At 43.4% G+C, this 12,178-nt stretch overlaps 1 protein-coding gene and 1 long non-coding RNA gene across 2 annotated transcripts; both read left to right on the forward strand.

The window, feature by feature from the left end:
• The first annotated feature begins 1,171 nt into the window (after nt 1-1,171).
• LOC306841944 lies at nt 1,172-4,619 on the forward strand. The gene is made up of 2 exons (XR_013781635.1): nt 1,172-1,655; nt 3,268-4,619. It is a non-coding gene; the product is annotated as an uncharacterized lncRNA (long non-coding RNA).
• Nucleotides 4,620-6,474: 1,855 nt separating this feature from the next.
• LOC306841941 (type I phosphatidylinositol 4,5-bisphosphate 4-phosphatase-B-like) lies at nt 6,475-11,846 on the forward strand. The gene is made up of 7 exons (XM_079371972.1): nt 6,475-6,881; nt 8,087-8,268; nt 8,590-8,696; nt 9,371-9,482; nt 9,568-9,620; nt 9,702-9,792; nt 9,927-11,846. Exons 1-7 carry the CDS (start codon nt 6,779-6,781, stop codon nt 10,068-10,070), a joined length of 792 nt encoding a protein of 263 aa, XP_079228098.1. The 5' UTR covers nt 6,475-6,778; the 3' UTR covers nt 10,071-11,846.
• Nucleotides 11,847-12,178: the final 332 nt, after the last annotated feature.

Genomic DNA, 12,178 nt, shown 5'->3' on the forward strand with positions numbered 1-12,178 from the left:
ATTAACTGAGGTACAGTGACATATTTTGATTTACATATGAGATATGCTGTAAGCCCACTGTATGGTATAGACTGGTGTAGTTTTGAGTCCTAAAACCAGGAAGTGAGTTAGCATTTTAGTGCCATGGGTTCTTATAGTGAACGGAGGAGAGAGGAGGCTGATCCGAGGAGCGATGACCGAGGAGACACGAGAGACGACTTCACGGAAGTCTTTTCACTGGCAGACACGCCCCCTTCTCGTATATCACTCACTGATTGGACGCTGCACAGGATCAGACTTCAGTGAAACAGAGTTTAATACGGGAGAAAAGAGGGAGATTGAAAAGAGGCTAAACGGAGCGTGGGACATTTAAACAGATGATGAACGTCAGTGAGTTTGTAAAGAGTCGCTCTGTGATGAGCTGCCATTAAAAAGAGTCTGATGAAGAGGAGTCCGTTTTATATTCTCACTTATTTATCTTCTGAACGTTTCATCATTTAGATTCTAATCAATCATTTTCAGTATCCTGACACATAAATATCTGTGTTTATAAAATACAGAGTTGGTTGTCTAAATACAGGCTAGGTTCAGTCCAAACTGATTAATAATAATCAATAATTATAGACAATTCAAAATGAAATCTTTTAGTCAGTAGAAACTGTCCTTTTGGTTATGAGTAGACTGCAGGTTGGTCTTCAGGTGTTTCATCAGGTAAAGACACTAAACACTGTAACTGTGTTTGTTTGATTAGAAATAATACAGTGTGTGTGTTTGATTAGTAATAATACAGTGTGTGTGTTTGATTAGAAATAATACAGTGTGTGTGTTTGATGAGAAATAATACAGTGTGTGTTTGTGTGGACATAAACAGCTGTTCGGCTGATTGACAGCTGAACGTGATCAGCTGATGTCGCGTCATGTGACGCTGTCGAGGAAACAACGTCTCAGGTGTCTTAAAGCTGATTTCCTCGGTCCTCTCTCCTCGGCTTCGTTTCCCCCGTGCATCTCTGGTGGGCGGGACTAAGACACAAGTGGAGGAGACAACTCGGAGGACACTCGGTGCAAAAAAGGGACTTGAGATCCGGCCTCTCACTATACGGCGCTGGGTGGAGCTAAACACTGCAGTCCGTTGATTGGTTGAAGAAATCGTCACTCCCTGTGTCACAACGGTAAAAAACAAACCCCGCTGTGTTTAAACCACAGACTGTGATTGTTTCTGTCCGTGTATTTCTCCTGGAGGCTCACAGCCTTCTCTGAGACAAAGCTGGATTGAGTTTTGTGATAAAGATCCACATGCTAGTGACGAAGTGGATGAACCGCCGGATGTCTTCCACCGTGGGTTTTTTTTTTTTTGAGTAGCGTTTTTCTCCTTTGTTGACTTTATTAGTTAGCTGTTAGCTGCTATCACATGGGGCTATCTACATAGCGGCTATCGTCATACGGCTAACACGTGGGTGTCTGTGGTTGCCGTGATTTTTCTAAAATGTCTGAAGTTGAGTTGCTGAGAGCTTTCACCGAGCAGAGACTGCCTGCAGCTGCTGAAGAGATTCTGGAGCAGTTTAAAACAACAAAAGCGGAATATGAGGAGGAAATCCGTCGATTAAAACGGGAAACGAAGCAACAACGCCACCTGCTGGATGCTGCTTTCAACCCTCGAGTCCGCCTGCACAGATTAGGTTTGTATTGTTTTTTTAAGCTTATTTATTTCCAGTAAAATGTGAACATGACCCGTTTGTTTGCGAATGTGTTGAATCTCAAGTTGGATGTTTTCAACTCTTGCGAAGCCACACATGTCGCCTCCCTTGCGCTTCATTTCGTCGTGTTGCACCACAGCTCACGATTCGCACAACGTCCATAATATTTGTCCAGAACTTGAACACAAAATGACCAAATCTCAACAAACGGTGAAGACGTCATCTGTGATACTTTCAGAGACTTAATGTTGTGTAACATAAGATCATAAATAACCAAGTTAGAAACGTTTTTGTGGATTTTGGCTTCCAGGGACTTTAAAGGCCCTGACACAGTGAGGGGTCGTCACCCTTGTTTTTGTGGTGTGTCCTACTCTGTCGACCCCCGTCAGACATTTTTGGCCGATTCCACATTTCGTATCGGCGTCGGTCAGCGCGGTTGGTGAGGGGAATCTCTCTGTTAGCCAATAGTGCAGTTTCTCCTCATCTGTTGCCTTTACTTCTTTGCTTTTTCCACTGAAGACCAAGGGCTGATAAAAAAACAGTGCCATTTCAACCTTTTATCAGGCATTATTCTGGATTAGTAGGCTCCCTATAATACAACTAAAGCTGGTCTTCTCTTATTATAATGTTCTAACGCCGCCTGCTGGCATGGGGAGTCTGCTTGCTGTCTGCTCTCTCAGGTCGGTAGCTGGCAGTACAGTAAATAATGTGCAGTCTGAATATTTTCTTGGAAGGTCAGATGATCTTCTTGTGATTTAGCATGTAGTGAATCATGCTGCATTTCTAAAGTAAAGTCAAATAAACTAACTGAACAAACGTTAGATCGAGTTGCTCGTTAGCTCTGAACTAACTTATCGCTAACCTTACAGTATTATCGTTACGGCTGCTGCAACGTCAGTGAGCAGGAATCGACAGATATCAGGCCTTTGAGTCGCCTTCCTTTCTGAACATGGACACGTTAGCTCTTCGAATGGAAATAAAAGCCAACACTTGCATTTAAAAGTGAAATTCTGATCAGCTGCGGCAGTCGTGCTTGAGGATGCCATTGTTAACCTTCATGTTGAATGTCCCCTGCGCACAATACATCTTTGGAAGGGAAGGCTGCAAAGGATCCAACCGTTGGAGCCTCCAAATCGGAGAAAAGAAGGCTGCATTCGAAGGAGCCGCTGAATTGGGACGACACTTATCACGCCGGTGTGACGCAATCGTTGCTCCGACTTTCCCACTAATACATACGACTTCAGGGGGCGTTCCAGTTCACACTTGAATTGAATTTTGACTTGAATTTCAAATTAAAGGCGCGTCTTTAAAGATGATGTCATATATTGATGTTTACACCGATGAATCTTTGTTCAACCAATCAAAGCATCGATGTGGAGTGATGGATCGTCGAGCCCCGAGGTCCCCTCATCACAGAAAAGACATAAAGCCATGTACTGCTTCCTGACACCACTATGAGCTTTCTGTCACTCACTCGTGACTCCGCCCACTGAGACGTCTCGTGCATACCCTGTATAAAGTAGTGCTATCAGTGGTTTCATCTGAGTAGTAAATTCAGGTTTTTAGAACTTTATGTATTTCACTGTTTTCACAGATGTGCAGCAGCTGGTGGTGAGTCAAGACGAGGTTTCCCCTGAGCAGCAGGATCTGAGCCCTAGACTGGACCAGAGCGAGCCACCAAACTCAGCACAAATTAAAGATGAAGAGAAGGAACTGTGGGGCAGACAGGAAGGAGAGCAGCTTCAAGGGCCAGAGGAGTTTGATATCAGCATGTTAACATTCCAACTTGTCCCTGTGAAGAAGGAAGAAGAAGACGAAGAGAAACCTCAGATCTCACAGCTTCATGAAAACCAAAGTGAAGAGAGCAGAGACACACAGTATATAAAAACAGAAGCTGACGGAGAGGACTGTGGAGGAGCAGAACCAGGCAGAGACTTTGATCCAGACAGTCATTTACAGCCAGATACTCCTCACAAGACTTCAGACTTTTCTGGATCTGATACTGATGACAGTGATGATTGGGAGGAGAGAGATGAACCTCAGGAAGGTTTAAAACTTCTGCCAAACAAAGACATAGCAGATACTCCTGACAACACTTCACACTCTGAATCAAAGGCAGATGACACAAGTTGGGCTTTGGAGGGGGCCATGAATCCTCAAGAAGATTTAAACCCTGTGCAAAACAAAGATGTACCTGTGAGTAATGTGGTATGTGATACATCTAAAACATCAGTCAGCTCCTCTGAATGTGCTACAAGCTTCGGACAAAAGAAACCAAAAAAACGTGAAGGAATCCAAACTGGAGTGAAACCTTTGAGTTGCAAAAAAAACAGTTGTTCACTTTGTAAAAAAAGTTTTTCTTCCCAAAAAGCTGTTGTTAGACACATGAAGACCCACACGGGGGAGAAACCCTTCAAGTGTTCTGTTTGTGGTAAAAGATTTACAGAAAATGGACATCTGAGGCGACACTCAGATGTTCACTCAGGAGAGAAACCATTTAGGTGTTCAGTTTGTGATAAAAGATTTACACGAAATGAAACTCTCAAGTCACACATGGCAGTTCACTCAGGAGAGAAACCATTTAGCTGTTCAGTTTGTGGTAAAAGATTTGCACGAAATGGAGATCTGAAGTCACACATGGCAGTTCACTCTGAAGAGAAACCATTTAGCTGTTCAATTTGTGGTAAAGGATTTAAACAAAATGAAACTCTGAGGCGACACTCGGTAGTTCACTCAGGAGAGAAACCATTTAGCTGTTCAGTTTGTGGTAATAGATTTGCACGTAATGTACATCTGAAGACCCACATGGCAGTTCACTCAGGAGAGAAACCATTTAGCTGTTCAGTTTGTGGTAAAAGATTTACACAAAATGGACCTCTGAAGACCCACATGGCAGTTCACTCAGAAGAGAAACCATTTAGCTGTTCAGTTTGTGGTAAAAGATTTGCACGAAATGGAGATCTGAAGTCACACATGGCAGTTCACTCGGAAGAGAAACCATTTAGCTGTTCAGTTTGTGGTAAAACATTTGCACATAATGCACATCTGAAGTCACACATGGCAGTTCACTCAGAAGAGAAACAATTTAGCTGTTCAGTTTGTGGTAAAAGATTTACACGAAATGGACTATTGAGACGACACTCGGTAGTTCACTCTGAAGAGAAACCATTTAGCTGTTCAGTTTGTGGTAAAAGATTTACACGAAATCAAGCTCTGAAGTCACACATGGCAGTTCACTCAGAAGAGAAACCATTTAGCTGTTCAGTTTGTGGTAAAAGATTTATACGAAATGGAAATCTGAAGTCACACATGGCAGTTCACTCAGGAGAGAAACCATTTAGCTGTTCAGTTTGGTAAAAGATTTACACAAAATCAAGATCTGAAGTCACACATGGCAGTTGACTCAGGACAGAAACCATTGAGTTGTTCATATTTTTATAAAAACGGTCTCTCATCGTGATTGTTCCAAAGGAAATTTCAAAATGTCTGTAATGCCAATTAATTCCTGTAGGAATCTATCAAAAAAGGTCAGACACATCTTAACGATGTTCAGATGAAAATACACGAAACAGACTCCAAAATAAGTCTTCTTCAGTTTGATATTTTCAGCAGACAAAGTCACATGATTAAATAAATTCTGCATTCTGAAACAGTTCTTCAAAAATGATGTACAAATATGTTGTATTTGTTTTACTTTGTATGTTAAAAAAATCTCTTTGTTCCACACATAAAATAAACGTTTGTTTGCAATATTTCTTTTGTTGTGTTTTGTAAATTAGTCTTGATATTTACTGACCCGCTCACTTAGTGCTTTATGAAATATTTCAGCTGCTCTGTTTGTGAAAGAATATTTCCAAGGGAAGAGATACACATACTGATGCACAGAGGAAAGTCTTTACATGTGTTCCCTTTGCAGTACAGGATTTGCAAAAAAAATGGAGCTCTGAGGTAACCCTCCCCAGCTCCTGCAGCACCATGTCAAAGTCTCCTTGGTTAAGCCACATCCATGCCCTGATTACCTCCAGACCCAACTACTGAAATTCAATATTTCGATATGAACCAGACCTCTACACACATGTACATCTGGTTCAAAATGCTAAAGTCAGACTCTTGCAGATGCAAAACATGTCATCACATAACATCCCTTTTGACATTCTTGCAGCGGCTCCCAGTTCAGAATAGACACGTAAATATCCTGCTTGTGTTTAACGCCCTTCATGGCTTCACTCCAGTTTACACCACAGAGCTTTTACAACTAGGCCCCTCAGGTCATCGCACCATAAGGGACGTTCAGGTTCCCTTATTTGCTTAGCGTCCTCCAAGTTGTCTCCTCCACTTGCGTCTTAGTGAGATAAGCTTTTGTTTTGTGTACTCAGTTGTCATTTTATGTATTTCTGTTATTGTTATTAACTGAGGTACAGTGACATATTTTGATTTACATATGCGATATGCTGTAAGCCCACTGTATGGTATAGACTGGTGTAGTTTTGAGTCCTAAAACCAGGAAGTGAGTTAGCATTTTAGTGCCATGGGTTCCTAACTCTAAAAGTCAATGAAGCATAACGGTCGTGACGTCATTATCAACCGACCGCGGTGTAATTCGCTAGAGCATAATGTTAGCTTTTTGACTCCTCTGGGCTGCATTAACTCTTCAAACTTAAAATAAATGCTGTTCATCTGTAAAGATTATCCCGCTAAACTAAACAGCTACGCATCAGAAACGTGTGTCTGACACAGAGCTTTCAGGTTGGACTACAAAAATACGTCACACCAGTCTCGCTGTGGGACCAACGGCTCATAAAGCGTCGTCAAACCCATCCATCCTATCAGAGCTCGCTCATTGGCCGAGCTACCTGTCCGTCACAGCCATGACTCAGATCCTTCTTGTCATGTGACCGATGGTTGTTTTTTCTTGCACTTCCGCCTTCTGTTCTCGCAGCGTCATGTGGGACTCAAACTAAACTAACAGCTCTTGGGATTAAAACATCGAGCTCCAGAGACCTCTCCCTTCGTTCCAGCCTCCTCTTCCTCCTCAGCCCCAGCAAACACTCCCCTCTGACGGGGTTTAAAGTCAAGGCAGAGCCGGTCCGGTCCGGTCGGGAGCGATGTCGGACGGGGAACGGTCGCCGCTCCTGTCCGAGCAGCACGACGCGACCAACGGCTTCTCTCCCGGAGGCAGCGCGCGCGGATATCTGTCAACACCGCAGAGTACGTCAACTTAAACACACACACACACACACACACACACACACACACACACACACACACACACACACAGTTTAAAGGTCAAACACGGACGAGGCGGCTTAACGTCAAGAATAAAATGTTAGCACGCTGGCTAGCACTTAGCTGCGTTCATGTTGAGGTTTAACCGTTTAATAATTCAATTCAAACGCGTTTTAATTTACAGTGTGGACGTTTGGAGGCTTCCACGATGTTTTGAGAGCAATATGACACATTTACAGTAATTGTCAGTTACCTAAAACGGAAGTTACAACATAAAAAAAGGAGTGAATATGAGTTATTATGAATGAGAGTGGTGTTACGGTGAAAAGTGTTTCCGTGTTACCTGATGCTTTTGTTGTCGTTAGTAACAACAGTATGATTATAAAACATGTCCCACCCGTAGACTGTAAATATGAAGGCTGCTGTTTAGTTTCAGTAAATAACATGTAACTATTGGTTGCGTTATCAAAGTAATAATAAAAACATAAAGGTTTTGGTTGGGAGGGAATTTGAACTGTCATTGGACTACAAATGACATTTTGAATCGTAACACCTGTGTGTAGGTAGTTTTGCATCTTGCAAAACTACCTACACACAGTCGTAGGTAAGTTTTCATAGTTTTATTTTACACGTTTCAAAACCAAACAATCTGCTTTATATTCATAATCTAAAAAAGTTTCTTATTAACTTACAACTCTGTGTAGGTCGATAGTTTGTTTGAAGGGGATGTCAGTGTAGAACAGGGTGTGGACAGTACGAGTCTCACAACCAGACAACCGCAAAGAGGAACAACCAGTTTCACTCACTGTATCAGCGTTAAAGCTACTCTACAACTGTCTGCTCAGAACAGGCTGTTTTATGTGTCTGTTGCTTTAAATATGTAAATGAGCTGTGTCTGACCACGCCCCCTCTCTGGAAGGGCTCGGGTGTACTCGCTGCTTTCTGGCTCCATGTCCTATTGTTTAAGGTGAGAAGGCAGAATCAGAGGGCAGAACAAACACCTAGCTGTGGGAGTGTCACCCACCTGGGGGAGGGGCTACTGCCCTTTGTGATGTCATGAAGGGAAAATCTCCAAACGGCCTGTTTGAGGACACATTTTGTCCTTTAAGAGTTAAACGACATTTATTGAGCTGGTACTAACATAATAAAATGTATGTTTATTCCTTCCTTCGTCTTTTTCCCACCAGGTTTTGCACCGTTCCCCAGCGCTGTGGTACCGGGCGAACCTCCGCCGCCGTACTCGCCGCAGGGCAGCCCGGACAGCAGTAGCGCTCCGGTCATCAGCTGCCGGGTCTGTCAGAGCGCCATCTCCGTGGAGGGAAAGACGCACCAACACGTGGTGAAGTGCAGCATCTGCAACGAAGCCACGGTGAGTCGTGTTCTCACAGACGTGTTTCAAAACACTCATCACTTCGATCACGTGGCGTGTCCATGTCTGTCAACATGGCCGCTAACAATGAGGAACATGCGTCAGTGCATCTCATTCAAGTCGCTAAATCAGCAAAAAAAAAAATTCTTTAAGCTGAGGGTCACATTTCCCCGTCGTTTCCTGTCTCAGGAAGTCTTTCATGTCCCCTCTGAGACATGCTGATGAAACTCACAAAAGACGGAGCCGCCTTAAAACTCTCAAAAAACCTGGAGTGTAAACTCTTTCAGGTTTCTCATCCCTCCCTCCTTTGTGTCTCTGCAGCCCATAAAGAACGCCCCCGTTGGAAAGAAGTACGTCCGCTGTCCGTGTAACTGCCTGCTGATCTGCAAAGTCACGTCGCAGAGGATCGCCTGTCCCAGACCGTACTGGTGAGACGCCCCCCCCCCCCCCCCTCATATCTCAGCTTTTGGCTCGGCATCGCACCATCTGTTTGTTGGGAGAAGCGATTCATCGACTCATGGATGAGAAAGTGTTGTTTCCAAATCTGCCTGTGCAGACGTCCAAAAGACGTTTGTCCCGGTGCTTTTAAATCTGAACTTTTTAAAAACACTTCCTTTAGTGTGGACTCTCTCACACACAGAGATCTGAGTCAGCTGGGTGTCTCGTCTTCTCTGGTTTAAATCAGTGACGATATGTTCACTGTATATATCGGCCTTAAATATTGACAATTCGTCGTCTGAGCTCAGAGACGGTTTCAAAACATTTGTTTGTGACTGAATTATTTTGTGTCCCGTTTATAACATTAAAGATATTGAAGTCAGTAGAAAATGTTCGCTTCACAACATTCAAACGTACAGTAGTCCTTCCTCCCGGCTTGATCGCCCGCAGACGCTCTCGCTCACTCCAGGACGCATCGTGCTCGTCCTGTCTCACTTCTCTCGGGTCACACACACGGCTGATGTGGAAGTGGTCGGGTTGGCCTTCTGTGACCTTTAGATTCTTTTCGTGACATTGAAGTGAAACAAAAATCTGTGTTTTATTGTTTAAGAAAAAAAAATAAACATGTCTCTGCTTTTTTTTTTTTTTTTTTTTTTTTTGTCAGTAAACGCATCATCAACCTGGGACCGGTTCACATCGGCAGGGACAGTCCGGAACCGCAGCATCAGCCCGTCGGCGTCAGGATCATCTGTGGGCACTGCGCCAACACATTCCTGGTAGGTCTCACACACACACACACACACACACACACACGATGTCATCCCACACACACACATTGACTCTTCCCTCTCTCTCTTTCAGTGGACAGAGTTTTCAGACCGAACCTTGGCCCGCTGTCCACACTGCCGAAAAGTGTAAGAACATAAACACTGCGCTTTTTATTTTTATTTTGTTTTAACCTTCAGTAACAGTTTCAGATTTATTTTTTTTCCCAGCTCTTCTATTGGTCGGCGGTACCCGAGGAGGAGGAGCCTGCTGTGCTTCATGCTGTTCATCGTCCTCGCCGCCTCCACTGCAGGACTCATAGTGAGTGTCTTTGTGTGTGGAAATTCAACAGACTTGTAATTTTGTTTTTTTGTTTTTCCCATCGGTGGGAGAATTTGTTCTTGTGTTGGATTCTCCTGCTTTAAAAAATAAACGTGTCTCTCTGTGTCCTCCAGGTTGGAACATGGCATCCCGCGCAGCAGTCCAAAGGGATCTACGTTTCCTGGTTGCTCCTGATCCTGCTCCTCCTGTTCACCTTCGCGAGAACCGTCTACTGGAGGTGTCTGAAAATCAGCGACCCCATATCCAGCATCACATAGAGGCAGAGTGAGGGAGAAGGACAGTGAGGAGGTAGGGAGGAAGGAAAGGAAAGGACAGGACAGGAAGGAAGTAAGGTGAGGGGGTCAGGATGTGAAGTGAAAAGATCAAAACGAGCAGAACTAAACAACGTAATAAATTAATGAAGAATGCTTAGAGGGCTGCGCTGCGTCAAAGAGAACTCTCTGATTTCTTCTTCACTTTTACAAACTGGGGACGGTGGTTGAAAGTTGGCAGAGAAAAGAAAAACACGGATGAAATAAAGAGAAGGAGGTTTGAGGTAAAGGTTCATTTAACTCGTAAATTCAAGTTCACCCTGTAGATTTTCTTCCACGTTGGATTAGGACGGTAAAGTAGAGCCCGAAGGTGATTCTATTCGAGCCGTCTTTTTTTTCATTCAAACTAAAATCTGTTTTTGGGTTGTTGTTTTTTCTTCTTCTTCGTATTTATGGCCCAAAAATCCTTCAGAAATATTATAGATGTGTTTTGGTTTTTTTTTGTTGTTTTAATGTGAGGATTTAATGGATGAAATCAAAGTAATTGTTGTTCATGTTTTATTCACACATTGTTGCATTGTGATGAGGGGGAATGGGATCCTGTGAGGATATTTATTCATCAAAATAGACGGGCATTAGTTCATGAAAAGTGGCATCATTTTCTTTTCTTTTTTTGTTTTGTAAAATATCAGCATCTAGCAGCTTCTCACGGATGGATTTGGGGCATTTTTTATTTGATTTTTTAATATTATTACATTTGTGTTGTTTAAAGGTCACATGTTCTGTAAAATCCTCTTTCCCATGTTCCTCTAACTCTAACATGTGTCTCTATCTGTCTACAAACCCCCCTATGATGAGAAAGGTCCATCCTCTCCGTCTTCTGCCTGCTCCACTTCTCAGTAAATGTGTCCTCAAACAGGCCGTTTGGAGATGTTCCCTTTATGACATCACAAAGGGCAGTAGCCCCTCCCCCAGGTGGGTGACACTCCCACAGCTAGGTGTTTGTTCTGCCCTCTGAGTCTGCCTTCTCACCGTAAACAATAGGGCATGGAGTGAGAAAGCACCGAGTACACCCGAGCCCTTCCAGAGAGGGGGCGTGGTCAGACACAGCTCATTTACATATTTAAAGGTACAGACACAGAAACAGCCTGTTCTGAGCAGGGCTGAAATAGAGGGGTTTATAGACATGATCAAATACAGGATCAGAGTGGATTTACAACAACACACTTCACACACATGATGAAGAGGAGCTCTGACACTGATTTCACCTGAAGAGGAGGAGATCATGTGACCTTTAAGTCAAGAAAGAGAAACGCCACTTATTCTGAACTGAAAAATGAAAGCTTTTCCAGAGTTGACTGGAAATAAGTACAACTCTAAAACAAGTCAGAAGTAAATTCTTCATAAACAGTTTAACATGTTTGAGTCACTAATATGCAGTAAATCATTCAAAACACACACACACACACACACACACACACACACACACTTCGACATGATTAAAATCCAACTGAATGAACGGACGCACTTCTGAAAGCTCTCAGAGTGTTTCTCTCTCTCTCTCTCTCGCTCGCTCAAACTGTAAATACACTCAGTGGATGTCGATGAATTTGGTCTGTACAGAATCATCCGGGCTGTTGCTTCCCCCTTGTGGCTGATTAATGTACCTGCTGACTGTGAAACATGTTGCACTACATTGTACTGATGTACTACTACTGTCTATAGTATATTACGCCTGTTTTCTTTTTTGTATATTGTGAAACAAAGTAACACTTTTAACAACGCGCCACGGCTCAGACGTCTTCATTTTCCTCACAGTCGATGTGAGGCTGATTTTAGTAGTCGTAGCAGGACGTCCCCACCAACCATCCAGAGGAACCTTTGAAAAAACAAGAGACCTCAGGAGACACCAGGAAGGTGCATGGTACAGACAGTGAGCAGGCAGGCTAAGATCAGAGCTACATGCTGAGGAGCTGGTTCATACCTGCAGGTGCAGCCAGTCGGCTCTACCTCCTAATATAGCACTGTTAGAAGCTCTTTAGGTTACATGGCGTCTGGCCATTTTGAGAAGACGGGTTGAAGGGGAAGACTTTCTTGAGCAGCTTGGCTCGGAC

Source organism: Symphodus melops (assembly GCF_947650265.1).
Source record: "Symphodus melops genome assembly, chromosome: 20".
Classification (NCBI taxonomy): domain Eukaryota; kingdom Metazoa; phylum Chordata; class Actinopteri; order Labriformes; family Labridae; genus Symphodus; species Symphodus melops.